The sequence below is a fragment of the Arvicola amphibius genome, chromosome 9, assembly GCF_903992535.2.
Source record: "Arvicola amphibius chromosome 9, mArvAmp1.2, whole genome shotgun sequence".
NCBI classification, from domain to species: Eukaryota; Metazoa; Chordata; class Mammalia; order Rodentia; family Cricetidae; genus Arvicola; species Arvicola amphibius.
The window spans coordinates 89,811,828-89,827,593 of NC_052055.2; the positions used below are offsets into that span (position 1 = coordinate 89,811,828).

Genomic DNA, 15,766 nt, shown 5'->3' on the forward strand with positions numbered 1-15,766 from the left:
ATCACTGTAGCCACTGCTCTGGAAAAGTGTTCAGTTCAAGAAAGAAGAGGGGGCTTATTCAGACTCCCTGTGCTGTGCAGCTGTTTCTGTGCTGAAATGACATCATCCTAAAGGAAGTTTTGTGTTTTATTCTCTTGGTCAAAAAACTTCATTCTTCAATGACTTTATTCATTCTCCTTGGGATTACTCAGTGTTTATGCTCTTTGCTAATGGCAGGGTTCTCATAATGGCATGCTGTTTCTTGTTCAGAGATTGGCAGACTCGAAGTCTGGTTTTTATTTCTCCAGGAAATTTGAATTTTGTGGAAGCAAAACAATGTTTTTATTGGAAGAACTTTAGATCCTGGTCTAGACTTTTGTACATACCTCTTCAGCACTCAACATCAGTAGATGTCATAGGTCTGTGAATTCTTTAAGTATTATTTGTAGAGAGAGGGGTGCCCCTTTCGTGTCCTGCTGTCAGTGTAAAGTGTGTCCACACACGTGGATGTGGACGTCACTGAGGAGTTTCTGATGAGGTTTTGGGATGTGAACAAATAGGAAGTGAAGCTGGTTTCCAGTTTATGAAAACCCCCTTCTAAGTCCTAATAAAAGTGCACATAGATTTTTTTACTTTGGGTATGGAATCCTGCATTTTCTTTAGGTTAAAAAAAGGCAAACAAAAAAGAAGCACACATTTGTGTTTGCCTTTCTTCTCAAGATTGATGATGCACTTGAGTTTCTTGTCAAATGGCTGCTAAGCAGTGTTCCAAGTAACTTACTACCCTCCCACATCACCTGGAGCACATAGAGGACCCACTGTTGGTGTGTTTCCCTGGGGATTATTATGAGTAAACCTGAGAGCCTGTGGGGTTATAGTAGGCTTCCTCTAAAAAGTGATATGGAAGTTCTAAGGAGATCAGAGGGTGCGGGTGCTGTCTGCGTGCGTGGTGTGTGTGTGTGTGTGTGTGTGTGTGTGTGTGTGTGTGTATGTGTGTGTGTGTGCGCGCGCCTGCCTTTCTGTCATTGCATGTTTGTCTTTGTGTATTTGTGTGTATTCATGTATGTTTATCTGCATGTGTGTGTGTGTGTGCCTGCTGTGCATGTGTGTGCATGTGTGTCTATATATCTGGGAGAAAGAGAGATTATGAGAGAGGTTGTAAATTCACAGGTGAATGAAATGTTGTGAGTCAAATTACTAACCAATCTGCTCACTAACATACCTGTACATGTTTCTTAATGAATTTATACTTTAGTAGGAGGATAAACTATAGAAATTTATTAGGACTTGGCCCTTGCTATCTTGGAATTAACCTTTGAGAGAGAATCTTAAACACACACACACAAACACAGAGAGAGAGAGAGAGAGAGAGAGAGAGAGAGAGAGAGAGAGAGAGAGAGAACCATAGATTACTAGGCAAAGAAGTATGAGATACCCTTGTTGCTGCTCTGAGTCCATCCTAAGAGTACAAGAAGCTCAAGGACACGTCATGACGTGTTGGGGTGGTGGTCAGTGAGTATCCTACAGAGAAGGCAGGGCCGCTCTCGGCTAGAATGGAGAAAGGATTGGAAACAGCAACAGCGAATAGGACATCCTGAGCAGAGAGGGGCACGGTCATGGCTCTAAACTAAGCACAAAACTGGCATCTGGGGAGAACCTGAGAGGATGCTGGCTGGTGAAAGAGAGGTGCTTCAGTCAGTTGAGGAGGACAGATGTAGTCACGAGCTCCAATCACGGGGCATTTATAGATATGGGAGTTACATATGCTCACATTTTAATATTTCTCTTGTGTTCCTTTGGCTCATACAAGCCTCTGAGACAAGTAAGCAGTGCCAAGTGTTTAAAGGCGGCCTCGGACTTAATATGGGTGTAGTACTGGTGTCTGCGGGCACTGTTATCTAGGAGGCTGATACTTGCGCCTGTCAGGTTGAATCGGCCTGTAAGAAACTTAACACTGTGTGCTTTTTTCCTAGGCCGGACCTGATAGACATGAATACTGTTGCTGTTCAAAGCAACCTTGCAAACTTAGAGCACGCTTTTTATGTAGCTGAAAAAATCGGTGTTATAAGACTTCTGGACCCTGAAGGTGAGGTGTTTTCTTGAGTCCTACCTCCGCTGGCATGTGCTTCTCGCCAGAAGTCATCTGTCAACATAGTGAAGTAATTCATTTCTGTTGCTGCTTTAGATGTTGATGTCTCTTCACCTGATGAAAAGTCAGTAATAACCTACGTGTCCTCCCTCTATGATGCATTTCCCAAAGTCCCCGAAGGTGGTGAAGGCATTGGTGCAAATGTGAGTATTGGTTTTCCTACACTTAAGCTGTTGGTTCATAGATGATCAGTAGTTGAATAGCTTGCTAATTAGTGCAGGACTTTAAAACTGGATTTTAAGTGCTATGTAAATATTTGGGCTCCTGTGCTATTTTTCTGACCACACGTACATCTCATAGTGTCGTTCTGCCATTAAAATTAAGGGATAACTGAAAAAGTTGTTCTATGTCACAGATAAAGGAAAGTGCTTGAGAGTCACAGCACATCTGTGAAAGAAAGTAGTGAGCTACTGGGCAGTAAATATTTCTATGGTAACCTGCTGTCCTTTTACACCTGCTGGTCTCCTATCTGTGTAGATAGGCCATCTCTCTGTAGAATGCAACTTAAAGTTGATCCGGGAAACCCTGTGAAATAAGTTGACTGTATAGTTGTTTTCTGACTTGCCTGGATGAAGGTCTCTGTTGGACCAGGTGAGCAGAGCTAGGTTTCTGACACACACTTTGGCTACTGTGACCTCACTAGAGTCGTCACCGTTTCTCAAAGGCTTGTGAAATCTAACCCAGCTATGTGCTCTGACATGGCCATGCTGAACAAACACTATGTCCAGAAGTGAACAGGATGCTGTGTTCATTTGAGGGCGATGCCCCTTTACCGCAGGCTGCTCCCTTCGTTCTAGCAGATAGAGATAGAGGTGAATACGCATTGCTTGGAAGCCTTGCGCTCCCTTGTCCCATGGCTTCTATCACTGCTCCATAGTCTTAGTTCTAGATCTGTTTTGTTCTCTTCCCCTCGCCTTTCACAAAAAGATCCTAACCATTTGGCTCTCCTGGCAGCGTGTTCCTGTTTCACTGCTCTGAGCTGTTGCTGCAGAATGGTTCCTGTGCCTCCTTCCTTTACTTTCTTGCCACCTCTTCTTTTTCATGTAGCACTGGGCTTGATAGTGTATGCTTTTCTATCTGTGCATTAACTCTGCACAGGAAAATTAATTTTTGTCTAGTGTCATGTCTTTAGTACCAGTTTGCAGGGTGACTGGTTGAATTCATTCACATGCCCAGTAGTCAAAACTGCATTTTAATTATCATTATTAGCAATTCCAAAATCTGCAGTTTTGCAGTCTTAACCAATTACTTAGAGGCAGAGCATTTCTGTGTCAGTGCCCTGACTCGGGTTTTTTATCCACTCTATACACCCTGCTCCGACCACATAATCACTCGCTGTTCACTGCTCAGAAGTCTCTGGTGACCGTTGCAAGGCACATGTGTATCCTTCCCTCCTTTTTTTTAGTAGATGCTAGCTGTTTCAGTCATTCGAACATTAGACACTGCCCCTCATGCCACTTAACTATTCTTACAATGATTCCCTCTCCTCCCTAGTTAGACAGTAACTCCTGACTATAGATACTATGTCTTAAAAGTTTTGCTTTTTATTGTAATGGTGAGCATAATCCTGCCACCTAATAAGCAGTTGTCAGCCTTCCGATTCTTTCCTTTTACGAGAGTTTGTTTAATGTTTGAAAATCCCATCATATCCAACCTGTCCTTCTCCGGTCCCTACATCTCCCGTGACTTCATTGAGTGGCAGATATTAGGGAATTTAGATGCTCAGCGGTTGGAGGAGACAGCTACCCTGGTGTATACAAGCTGTTGCTCCCCTTACATTGAGCCCTGGAAAACCTTCCGGATCATTTTTTGAAGTCTCAGAAGCCTCTTCAATGCAGTGCCCCAGACAGCCACTATTTTTGGACCCTCGTTGGGCCAGGGTTAGTGGCCAAGTGTTGATAGCATGTTCTTAATTTTGTTTGTATGGAAAGAATTGTAGCTGAGTGGAAACTAAGACAGCGTTTACCTGATGAATGTCTCTGTCAAGATTCGAGACATCTGCACTCACAGGAATATGTCTGGCAGATGAGTGCAGTTACCCATAGACTCCAACTGTCCCTGCTGTTCTGTTACCTAGGATGTCGAAGTCAAGTGGATCGAATACCAGAATATGGTGAACTACCTCATCCAGTGGATTAGACACCACGTGGTCACAATGTCTGAGAGAACATTTCCTAACAATCCTGTTGAACTGAAGGTTGGTATATTGTAGAATATCACTAGGATTGATTCGATCAAAAGCTGTAAAATAATGCTGGGTTAATCCCATAATCTTAGCATTCAAGAGAAATTGCCATTGGCATGCCATCGATTTTAGTAGGCAGAGTTATAGCAGCAACATCTTTAAGAAGTTCTGTTCCCCAAGCTTTATGTTGTTGAGAATTAAAGGTATAATTTGAGAGCTTCTGAAGCTAACACTGCCAGATCTTACATGATGAGTTGGGAAGTGCAAGGAGGCCAACAGATGTTGGGAAAGAAAGATCCCTGGGAGCTCACACACAGAGCAGTGATCAGGAGCATGCCTCCACTTGAATCAGGTTAGAAGCTGCCCCAAGGGCTGCTTCTGTAGAGTACAAGGCACATCCTGCATGTTAGGAATTTCAGAATGCAGATCCTGCTGTAGTGCAGGTGAGTTTAGAGTCGATGCTCACAGCCTCGCGTTAGTGGCCACGGGTTAGCAGACCTCTGCTGATATTGTCATCTTAGGTAAGGTCATTGAGGTGGAGCTATCGCAGCAATATAAAGTAATTATGAATACACAGCTTTTCAAAGAATAAGCTGTCTCATTTTGTACACTTATATTTGAAATAGCAAAAGCAGTTTATTGCTAACAAACCACTAATATGAATATTGACTACAGAGTAGCCTTAATTCTTTGACTTAATAAGCTTTGTTTTAACTCTCAGACTGGAATTACAATAGCTTCAGTAACACAAGCTAGGCCTCATGAAAGTTCTTTGTTATTCCCACACATCTGTTAAGAACATCTGTGGTGTGACTCTTCTCATTACCACAGGGTGTTTGTCCTTGGCACAGTTACTTAGTATTGTTTAATTTTTTTAAAGACCTTTTTATGGGGTCCTATCATTATAAGATGCCTCCCTATGTGGATAGGAACTATTCCAGGGCACCAAAACCTGGCCCTTTCTACTTCATATAGTGCCATAGTGTTTGCACATGGTGACATTTGGTGACCAATGACTGATAGCAACCTACAAGATTTTGGTTTTGGTTCGATACAGTTTTTGGATTTAATGTACAAATACACATGTTTCTAAATGAATTCTGGGAGTGTGGTGGGGTTGTTTGTTATGTTTTTGTTTTGACCATTGGGTAAATTTGTGTCAGTCTCTGGCTTCTGCTGGTCTGTAAGAGTTGTATTAGTCTGAGTATGCACACAGGTTGCTTCCTAAGGGGTAATGCAGGAGAGAAAGCATATCCTTAGGAATTAGCAAATAGTTCTCCAAGTTCACAAACCTCTACAGAATCTTACAGAAATGTGTTTTAATGTAGCATAAATTAAGCTTAACTGACTACTGTGTGTCTATTAAATGCAAAAGTGTTTTATTTATGCAGTTTCTAGAAAGATCTCCCAACATGAATATAATAACATTTTAAGAGGTTCACAGATGAGGTAATTACATGATTGGAGTGTCTATAATAGTAATGTTAATTAATAACATCCATTTTCCTTTGTTAGGCAAAAAAATCTTTTAAAATTGACAGTATGAAGAGGCCACAAAGTAGCCCTCCTTAGCTTGCATGGGTTCCAGAATAGAGCCATGGAATAGAAGGGAAAAAAAAAAAACAACTTTTCCTTCCTTTATGCAAATTTCATCAAACTGTTTTCTAGAAACTAAAAACCAGTGTATGGTGTTTGGGAAGCTCAGTCTCTCAAGGATGTGCTTTCATGTTTAGGCGCGGGCACTGGTCATCATGTGTTGTTCAGAGTCCTATGTGGCACATGCTAGATCATGGCTCTCATCTGGTCCTCATCCAGTCCTGCGCAACCTGGCACACAGCTGCCTGGCAGCTGGAGCGTTGAGTCCGAAGGGAGCTCTACTGAGTGCTCATGACACAGGAAATGGCCTTTGCTCTACTGACATGATGAAAGCAGGCTTTGAGGGTGGGCCATAACTTAGATTCCTTCTCTTTATAGGCACTTTATAACCAGTATTTACAGTTTAAAGAAAAAGATATCCCACCAAAGGAGACAGAGAAATCAAAAATTAAACGACTATATAAGTTATTAGAGGTAAGTAAGCCAGGATTATCCCTTGGTATTTCAAACATAATTTCTGAATTATTTTCAGGCCTTTGCTGTACATTAATTATGTTGTTTCCTTAAGATTTGGATAGAGTTTGGACGGATCAAACTCCTTCAAGGTTATCACCCAAATGACATTGAAAAGGAGTGGGGCAAGCTCATCATCGCCATGCTTGAGCGGGAGAAGGCGCTCCGACCAGAGGTGGAGAGGTAGGGAATCTGGCCCGGTGTGGTGTCTGCTGCAGACACAATCCATTCTGCTTCTCCTAGAACTCGACTTTCACTTGGTTTTGTTGGTTGGTTTTGTTTCGTTGGTTGCTTTGTTTGATCTTTCCGTGCTGTTTTCACTTCTGCCTGGGTACTTGTGTGTACTTGCCGGTGGAGGTCAGAGTTCAACTCTGACCTTTCTTCAGGAACTGTCCACTGTGTTTTAGGAGACCTGAGACGGAAACTGAGGCTCACACAGATTGTATTTTCCGGTTACTCGTTTGTATGACCTTGACTAAGTCTCCTAGTGTCTTTGTTCCTCCATTTCCTTATCTAGTAATGGTAGCAAGAACTCTTAAAGAATTAATTAGTAACTACATCCAGGAACTGGTAGGTTGGATTCCTGTATGAAGTCTCGTCTAATAAGGTATTTATTACAGTTTAAGAACAAAAAGCACCCAGAAGTCTTTCGTAAAATAACCTTAAGTCACCAAGGCCCAAGTGTGGAAACTCATAAGTTAGAGACTAGCTATTTTGTTTATTATTAAAGTTTTTAATATGGTCTCCTTTTCTTGAGGCCGTGGAAATGCTTTCATTTTAAAGCCAATGGAGGCTGAGCGTATAGCTCAGTTACTGGAATACTCGCCTCCCTCGCATTCACAAAGCCCTGTCTTCCATCCCTAGCACCACATAAAGCTAGGTGCAGTGGCACATGCCTGTAATGCTAGCATTTGGGAAGTGGAGGCAGAGGAACTGGAACCTCCAGATCATTCTCCCTTTGCTATGTTGTGAGTAGGAGGCCAGCCTGTGCTACCTGAGACCGTGTCTCAAGGAGCAACAACAGAAACAGTCAGCGAAGGTCTCTGGGTTCCCTTCTGCTGTGTGTGCAGTCCATGAAAATAGCACTGCCTGCTTATTGTTCTGCTGCTCTGACTGTGTCCCACTGCTCAAGAAGGTACGAACCACCCACCCACCAGGGCTGGGAACTTACTAGGCAAGTATACTACCACTGGGCTGCATGCTCGGCCATATCCTATGACTTTATTTCCTTGTGGTCATTATCCTCCAGCCTGCTGTAGTGTGTGAGACTTATGCTCTGTGCCCCTCCTTCCAGCTGGGGGCACGTGTGGTCAGACATTGCTCTGGCTGCAGTCTCTTGGGAGCTCACCTGGACTGTGTTCCACCCTCTATTCACAGGGGTTTTGTGTAGTCTGTTCTTTTGGCAGGGAATCAATTTCATGTCCATATTTTTCTTACTCTTAATCCTTCTCAGACTTCACCCCCCCCCCCCCCGTTCCTCCCATCAGTGTCCCAGGCTGGATGACATGCCCTTTTTATGACTAATAATTTATGAGCATTTTTAAAGAATGCTTCCTTGGTTATAATTTAGTATTTATTCATGTTTCTTTCAAGCCACCTGTTTCTGAGATAGTAGCTCTAATAATATGGAGACAAGCTGTTGCTTTGTGTCCCTTAACAGTGCTTTTGCACAGTGCCGGGTACATGACGAAGACACCCAGTGTAGTTGTGTTACTATGCTATACCACACTGACTTCAGTGCTGACATGGAAGAACATGTTTAAGATACAAAGACAAGTTCCTCTTGCCAGCCCTTTCTTACTAGTCTCACTCTTGTTAAAGCATAAAGTTACCATGTCTATGTAGACAGAACACAAGAATGAAAATGAACTTTAAATGCATGGGCTGCAGATCTTACCAGTGATTAAAATGAAGTGTTAAAAGGAACCATTCGAATTAAAGATGCAGAGAAAAGATAGAGAACTTTAGTCACTACATCAGTAGCTGAATTTTAATGTGTGCTGTAATCCACTTTGTGCTGCTGCAACAGCATGCTGCAGACTGAATCACATAAAAGAAGTTTACTGTTGAGGGTTGTGGTATGGTACAAGTCTGCTAGAGCCCAGCACTTGGGAAGCTGAAACAGGAGCATGAAAAGCCTGGGCTGTATAAAAGATTGTCCTGTGCTTAAGACAAGAAAAAGAGAAGAGGAAGCTGGTGACTGAGAAATGCTGGTGCTGGCACCTGATGAGGGCCTTCCCTGGTGGTGGCAGAAAGACCACGAGGAGGAGAGTGGAGCAGCATGGTGGGACCAGACAGGCACAGGAGAGAGCAGACGCTCACTGAAGCAGCAGAGCCTTCTACCCACTGGTGCAGGAACCAAGTCACTCCCTTGATAGTGGCTTTAATTTACTCATGAGGGTTGTGCATTTATGATCTCATGGCTCTTAAGCACTTCACGCTGGTATCATGCTTCCAACACAGATACACTCAACCCCAACAGCATGTGGCTGGAAGAAAGCTCGAGATCCAGGGGCCAGTCTGCTCTGGACGAGGTTTATTACTTCAGCGTAGAAGCCATGTGATTTTAGAGGTGTTCTTAAATCTCTAGGCCTGTTTCCTCACTGAAACAGGGTGTAGCAATACCTACCACATTTGGTGGTTATGAATATGAGATGAGGTTATGTGTGTAAAATGTTTAATTTCCTGACACATGGAAACTGTATAGAAAGTGTAAAGTGCAGCTATTCCTGTTGTAATTGTTCTATTTTACCTGGTCGTTGCTTTTGGAAAATTAAAATGTTTTAACTCGGAGCAGAGAGACATCATTGTGGCTTTGTAGGATTGGAGGTAGGGAAGTGTCTGGGAACTTGGCTGGTTAAAAGCCTTTATTTTTCTTGACACACGTTTTTGGTCCTGGCTTCATATTTCAAATTATAGTAGCTATGCAGCTTGGAGTGTGTAGAAGACAAACAGGAAAGAATTGATGGTCTTGGGCCCTCTGCTAGTCTGTGTGAAGGAGAAGCAAGTCCAGACACACTTGCCGTTAGTGAGTCAGTGTTCTACTTGGATTCTTTGTCTTTTCAAATACGGGCTGTAGTAGTTAGAAGTAACATTACTAAAAGGGTTCATCATACAAAGAAAAGTAATTGAATGTTTTTCTAGGTAATTTAACATGATGGACAAATGGCATGATGGTCAAATGGAAATCGATTTTGTTTGTCATTAAATTTGCTTGCTGTGTGTACTTGATGGTTCCAGCATTTGGCCTTGTGTTATCCAGCACATAGCATCTCTTCCCTGAAGTTCGGCTGTGATGCAATCTTTGTTTCCTCTTAGCTTGTGGTTGATATGGACAGAATTACCTTCACAGGTGGTCATTGCTGGGCTCCTGGGTACCGGAGTTGTTTTTTAGGTGGTTGCAACTGGTTGACTCTTAGTGAAAATATTTGGCATATCTTTTCCAGTGACGCCCAATCATCCTGCTCTGTCTGTACTTGCAGGGCTTTAATGCAGACTACAAAAGGCAAACCTCAGCAAGCAAATGAATGGCTTCAGGCATGATTCTTTTGAATAGCTATCAGCATAATATTTGCAGTGTATTGCATATTCATGCTGAGGCATATTTAAGGATCCATTAAAGCTGTATCATTCCACCAAGGCCACTTTCCACCAGGTAGAACTTGAGCCTTCTCCAGTCCTACTTTCATGGTCCTAGAATTTCATTTCAGGACTGAAAATGCATAGCAGTAGCTACAGTTACCGTAGCAGTGACTCTGTGTTTACTAACACTACGAGCACTCGGACTAGTCTAGATTCCAATGACAATCTTCTGTCTGTCCATTGCGGCCCCACGTTGATCAACTCCTGCATTAGCTTCGGCAATGAGTCCTTTGACGGACACAGGTATGGAGTCAGCGGTGTGAGGCTGGCTTTTCTTCCTGGGCAGGGTCGGTTTTCACGACTGCTGAGCTCTTTGGCTTCAAATGGAAGGAATTTCTTTTTTCCTTTTGTCTCTTTTAGGTTGGATATGCTGCAACAGATTGCTGCCCGAGTTCAGAGGGATAGTGTCATCTGTGAAGACAAACTGATCCTAGCCCGAAATGCTCTCCAGTCTGTAAGTTGGTTTCTGGAGCCAGGGCTTGCTGTAGAGGGGTGGTGTGTGCCGGGGTAAAGTGGAACCTTTTGTATTATATGATAGATTCCTGGTACTTACACCCTGCAGAAGCTTGGCAAGGTTTTTTTTATTTTTTATTTTGTTATTTTATTATTATCATTATTATTATTAAAAATTTCCGCCTCCTCCCCTCCGAAGCTTGGCAAGATTATGATCAATATTTTCTCTCTTGGGAAGCAGTGAGTGAAAGAAAAACATATATTTGGACCAAAAGAAATAAAGATCAAATAGGCTTCTCTTCTAATATTTTAGACTTTAAAGCCAGTTTTAACCTTTGTTTTACAAAATTAATGCTGAGTTCTTTTAAATACAGGATTCCAAAAGATTAGAATCAGGGGTGCAGTTTCAGAATGAAGCAGAAATTGCCGGGTACATACTGGAATGTGAGAACCTTTTACGCCAGCATGTGATTGATGTGCAGATTCTGATCGATGGGAAATATTACCAGGCCGATCAGCTGGTGCAGAGGTAGGAGTGGGCTTTATACCTTTCCAGTAACTGCTTCAGGAGAGCACGATGGGAATATAGAATATGAAATAAAGTTTTATGTGAGTTGTTATATTTTGATAAAATAAGTAGGATCAATATTTGCAGTAAATGTAAATTTGCTGTCATATTAAATACCAGAGTCATTAAAATGAGTATTTTAAATGTCTATATTTATTTCCAAGTATGTAAAATATTTATGTAGGTCTTTGGATGTGACCCAGAGACAAAGTGAATATTTAACTAAGCATATTTAAGGCCCTGGGTTTGGTCCTCAGGCCACCAAATAATAATAACAATTTTCAACATTAGAAAAGGGAAAAATTCCCATCTTCAGTTAGTTTTTGCTCTATTATGAAAATGGTTGTGACCAAATATTTGAAAAATATATGTGTATATAATGGCAAAGCTGTGGAAGCTGGCGAGGTGGCTCAGCTGTTAAAAGCACTGGCTGCTCTTCCAGAGGACCTGGGTTCAATTCCCAGCACCGACATGGTGGCTCACAAGTGTCTGTAACTCCAGTTCCAGGTTACCTGACACCCTCACACAGGCATACACACGGGTGAAACGCCAGTGCACATTAAAAGAGGGGGAAAGCTGTGTGCGGTGACACGCACATGGGCTCTGGGCTCAGACGCAAGTAGGCAGCCATGTGAGAGCCAGACAGCAAGACCCTATCTCGAGGAGGAAAAAGTAAACAGCAAATGCACAACGTTTCTGACAAGTTAATGGGGGCAGAGAGACTAGAACTTGGCCAGCTGTAGTCTCTCTTTCTCTGTGTACTTAAGAAAGTGACCTTTGTAAATCTTGTTTGAGCCACTAATTTCACTTTTAGGAGTCAGGAATTATTCTCTATGTGGGTAATAAGCAGATATAATTAGAAAACTTTATGTTCATGCCAGAAATATTTTATAAGAAATTTTATTCTCTTTAATATTGAATAATAAAACCATCACCATATAATAATTATGTTTCTTATAAGTGATAGTTATAAAAACTAATAATGTGAAGAGTTTTTAAAGTATGATATTCAGTGAAAACAAAACATGAGGCAACATTTTACCAAGATGGTTTCAGTGATGTTTTTAAAACAAAATGGGTACTTGTTGAGTAGTGTAGGTTTGCAGAACAACAGTTGAAAGCAGCACTGTTGAAGGCCTTCTTGCTCCCTACCCCCACTGTTAGTGACTGGCTGTAGTGGTGCGTGACTGACAGCCCTGCAAGGCCAGTGTTGGTACGTGAGCTAAGGCCAGCAGTGTACATTAGCCTTTTGATCACACCGTTTCCCTCTCCATGTTCCTGCAGGGTTGCAAAGTTGCGTGATGAAATTATGGCCTTAAGGAATGAATGTTCCTCCGTGTACAGCAAAGGACGCATGCTGACCACAGAACAGACAAAGCTCATGATATCAGGAATCAGCCAAAGTCTAAACTCAGGATTTGCACAGACCTTACACCCCAGTCTGAACTCAGGGCTAACCCAGAGTCTCACACCTTCCTTGACCTCTTCTAGTGTGACTTCCGGCTTGTCGTCGGGGATGACTTCCCGTCTGACTCCATCGATTACTCCAGCTTATACACCTGGCTTCCCTTCAGTAATGGCTCCAAATTTCAGTTTAGGAGTAGAGCCAAGCTCATCACAGACTCTGAAGCTAATGCAGATCCGAAAGCCCCTTCTAAAGTCGGCTTTGCTGGATCAGAACTTGACAGAAGAGGAAGTCAATATGAAATTTGTTCAAGATCTCTTAAACTGGGTTGATGAGATGCAGGTAATGTTCACCCCGGTTCCCCAGTCTTACTCTGGACACAACTTCTCCAATTGTTTTAAACTGGTATTTTGCTATTTAAGGTGCAGCTGGACCGCACTGAATGGGGCTCAGATTTGCCAAGTGTTGAAAGCCATTTAGAAAACCATAAAAATGTTCACCGAGCCATTGAAGAATTTGAAGCAAGCCTTAAAGAAGCTAAAATTAGCGAGGTATGTGAATTCTTAAAAATATTTTGTAGCTGGTTATTTTTTTACATAAAGACCTTATAACTCAGTGATTGACATACTAAATATTAGTCAGAACTTGAGATCCTTAACCTGCCTGTCTTTCCCCCATTGTTTTAGATTCAGATGACAGCGCCTCTTAAGCTGACTTACACAGATAAGTTGCACAGATTAGAGAGTCAATATGCAAAACTCTTGGTGAGTCTTTTTCATTTGTTTGCTTTAAACTCTTGATTTCCATCCCGCCAGTTCACTGACAATCTGTTTCTTACATTGCTTTTTCTTAAAAAGAATACATCCAGAAATCAGGAGCGGCACCTTGATACGCTCCATAATTTTGTGACACGGGCAACTAATGAACTTATCTGGTTGAATGAGAAGGAAGAGGAAGAAGTCGCTTACGACTGGAGTGAGAGGAACACCAACGTTGATCGGAAGAAAGGGTACCACGTGGTGAGTCAGCCGCGCACTCCCGTGCCAGAGCTGGACCTGAAGCTGGCCGCTTCTTCTGACACACTCCTTAATGCTTCCTCACTAGGAGCTAATGAGAGAACTCGAGCAGAAGGAGGAAAACATAAAAGCCGTTCAGGAGATAGCAGAGCAGCTGCTGCTAGAAAACCACCCAGCCCGGTTGACCATAGAGGTAAGAAAGTGAGGGGTCTGGGCTGAGTACGGATGGATCTGCCAACTTAAACCTCTTTCACTAAACTACTAAGTGTTTACTCCGGTCTGGCTCAGAGATAACTTTCTCAGTGAACTGTAGTGCTTCTTCTCTTCGTCCTCTCTTGGGATAAAAATAACAGCTTTCTTTAGGCCCTGTGAAGCCGTAGCTGCTTTTGACTAAATTCATCTGATGGGGATGGAAGGGTGTTGCGTGGTGGAGCTTGTACGTACTGTGTGTGACAAACAAAAATGTAGCATAGCTTGAGGGAGCAAATAATAGTGTAGGTTACTAGATTCCCAGGCATGAAAGCCTGTCTGAACTCAGCTCGCAAGCCCTGGGGTCATTCCCATAGGAAGAACAGGCTGAACATACAGTGGACACGGAGCTCCCTCTCCTGGGAGGCAGGGATTTGTACCTTCAATAAAAATGAGTTTCATAATTCATGAGGAATTAAGTGTGCTTTCTAAAGTATTTCCTTCATGAAAGATATATTCTGTATTAAATAATAAGCATTCAAATAGATGAGTGGTTAAATTCATATTATGATATTATTAAACCTGGTAATTGCATTGATATGAAAGTATATGTTCCTTTTCTATCCTCCCTACGTTTTCCTCAGCAAAACACAGAAGAAAACTACAGCTCTGTGTATGTGTGTTAATACACACGTGGTGTAGCTCAGTAATACAAACAATCCATAAACAGGGAACACTGGGATGCCGTGGAGAAAAACACACTCAGTATTCTAAAAAGCTGATGTCAGGCAGCACTAGTGAGTACAGAGTGAAGACAAGGGTGAATTTTATAAATGGAATAACTTGCATTTATTTTAAATTAAATATTCATATAGCCGTAATTTTTCCTTATTCTAAGAAAAAATCAAGGAATTAGAAATTTGGGGAAATTCATCTGGACTAATTTAAAATTATATGCAAATTTTAAGACTGATTGCATAAGGAAGAACTCTCAAATAAGAAAATTTACTACCCCAGTTTTCATGGTTCAGCCCATTAGAATTTTTTTGTATCTCTTTGAATAGTAGAGTATTTTGTCATTTGAAGCCATCAATGCTGAGCTGGGCATAATGGCTCATGCCTGTAATTCCAGCCTATAATGAGAAGCTGAGGCAGGGGGATTGCCACAAACTTGAGGATAGCCAGGGCTGTATACTGGCATTCTGTCTCCCCCCAAAAAATGTGGGGGGACGGTAATTAAAGAAGATAAAGAGCTAAAAATAAATAAATGCAGCAGTATTTGCCATGCGGGGTATCAAACCGCAAATGTTATTCTTGCACGGACATGTTCAGCTGTTGAATCAGATTAGCCCTCCGCACCTTATTTTCCCGCCCCAGCATTCAGTGTGTGTCTTCTCTCTAAGGCGTACCGAGCAGCCATGCAGACGCAGTGGAGCTGGGTCCTGCAGCTATGCCAGTGTGTGGAGCAGCACATCAAGGAGAACACCGCCTATTTCGAGGTATGTGAGTGGAATTGCAGCTGCATAGATGGCCCTGAGCCTGCATAGACGACAGCGCTGCCTGTGGGGCTGAGGTGCGGAACACACGGGGGAGGGGGGAGCAATACTTTCTTTACAGGATGTCAGTGCTGGTGTCAGGTCTGAGAGGGGAAAGTTTAGCTGTGAGAAGAGATCCCTGTGGCTGGAAGATGGCTTAACTGGCACATTGTTTGCCATGAGTTCCACCCCAAGAAACCAAAGTGAGCTGCCCAGTGCTGTGGGCAGGTAGAGACAGGAAGATCCCTGGGGCTCGCTGTCTAGCCAGCCTTGCCAAATAAGAGCAGGTACAGTGAGAGACCCTGTCTCAGAAAACAGGGTGGAGAGAAGTGAGGAAAGCATCCAGTTGCTGACCCCTGATTTACAGACACACACACACACACTCACACACACATACACTCACTCACACAGTGCATCCTTTATAAGGCTTTTAAATGTTGTAATAATCCTACAAATTTTTCTCATATTAAGGGAAGTTATTATAGACTCAACCAAATAAAGATTTCAGCTTATTCATTAGAAATTTTCATACATTC

At 42.4% G+C, this 15,766-nt stretch overlaps 1 protein-coding gene across 3 annotated transcripts in view; it reads left to right on the forward strand.

The window, feature by feature from the left end:
* Dst (dystonin) overlaps positions 1-15,766 on the forward strand; it is a 391,633-nt gene that overhangs the window by 232,042 nt on the left and 143,825 nt on the right. For 2 of the 3 annotated variants that reach the window (XM_038342010.2, XM_038342008.2), the window contains exons 10-22: positions 1,953-2,065; positions 2,165-2,271; positions 4,206-4,325; positions 6,288-6,383; positions 6,478-6,605; positions 10,425-10,518; positions 10,892-11,046; positions 12,370-12,832; positions 12,913-13,041; positions 13,177-13,254; positions 13,348-13,509; positions 13,595-13,699; positions 15,099-15,194. In XM_038342010.2, coding sequence (XP_038197938.1) covers positions 1,953-2,065; positions 2,165-2,271; positions 4,206-4,325; positions 6,288-6,383; positions 6,478-6,605; positions 10,425-10,518; positions 10,892-11,046; positions 12,370-12,832; positions 12,913-13,041; positions 13,177-13,254; positions 13,348-13,509; positions 13,595-13,699; positions 15,099-15,194 — 1,846 coding nt within the window. Of the gene's footprint in view, positions 1-1,952; positions 2,066-2,164; positions 2,272-4,205; positions 4,326-6,287; positions 6,384-6,477; positions 6,606-10,140; positions 10,308-10,424; positions 10,519-10,891; positions 11,047-12,369; positions 12,833-12,912; positions 13,042-13,176; positions 13,255-13,347; positions 13,510-13,594; positions 13,700-15,098; positions 15,195-15,766 lie in introns of those variants that run through there. The other variant, XM_038342009.1, reaches the window with a different exon arrangement.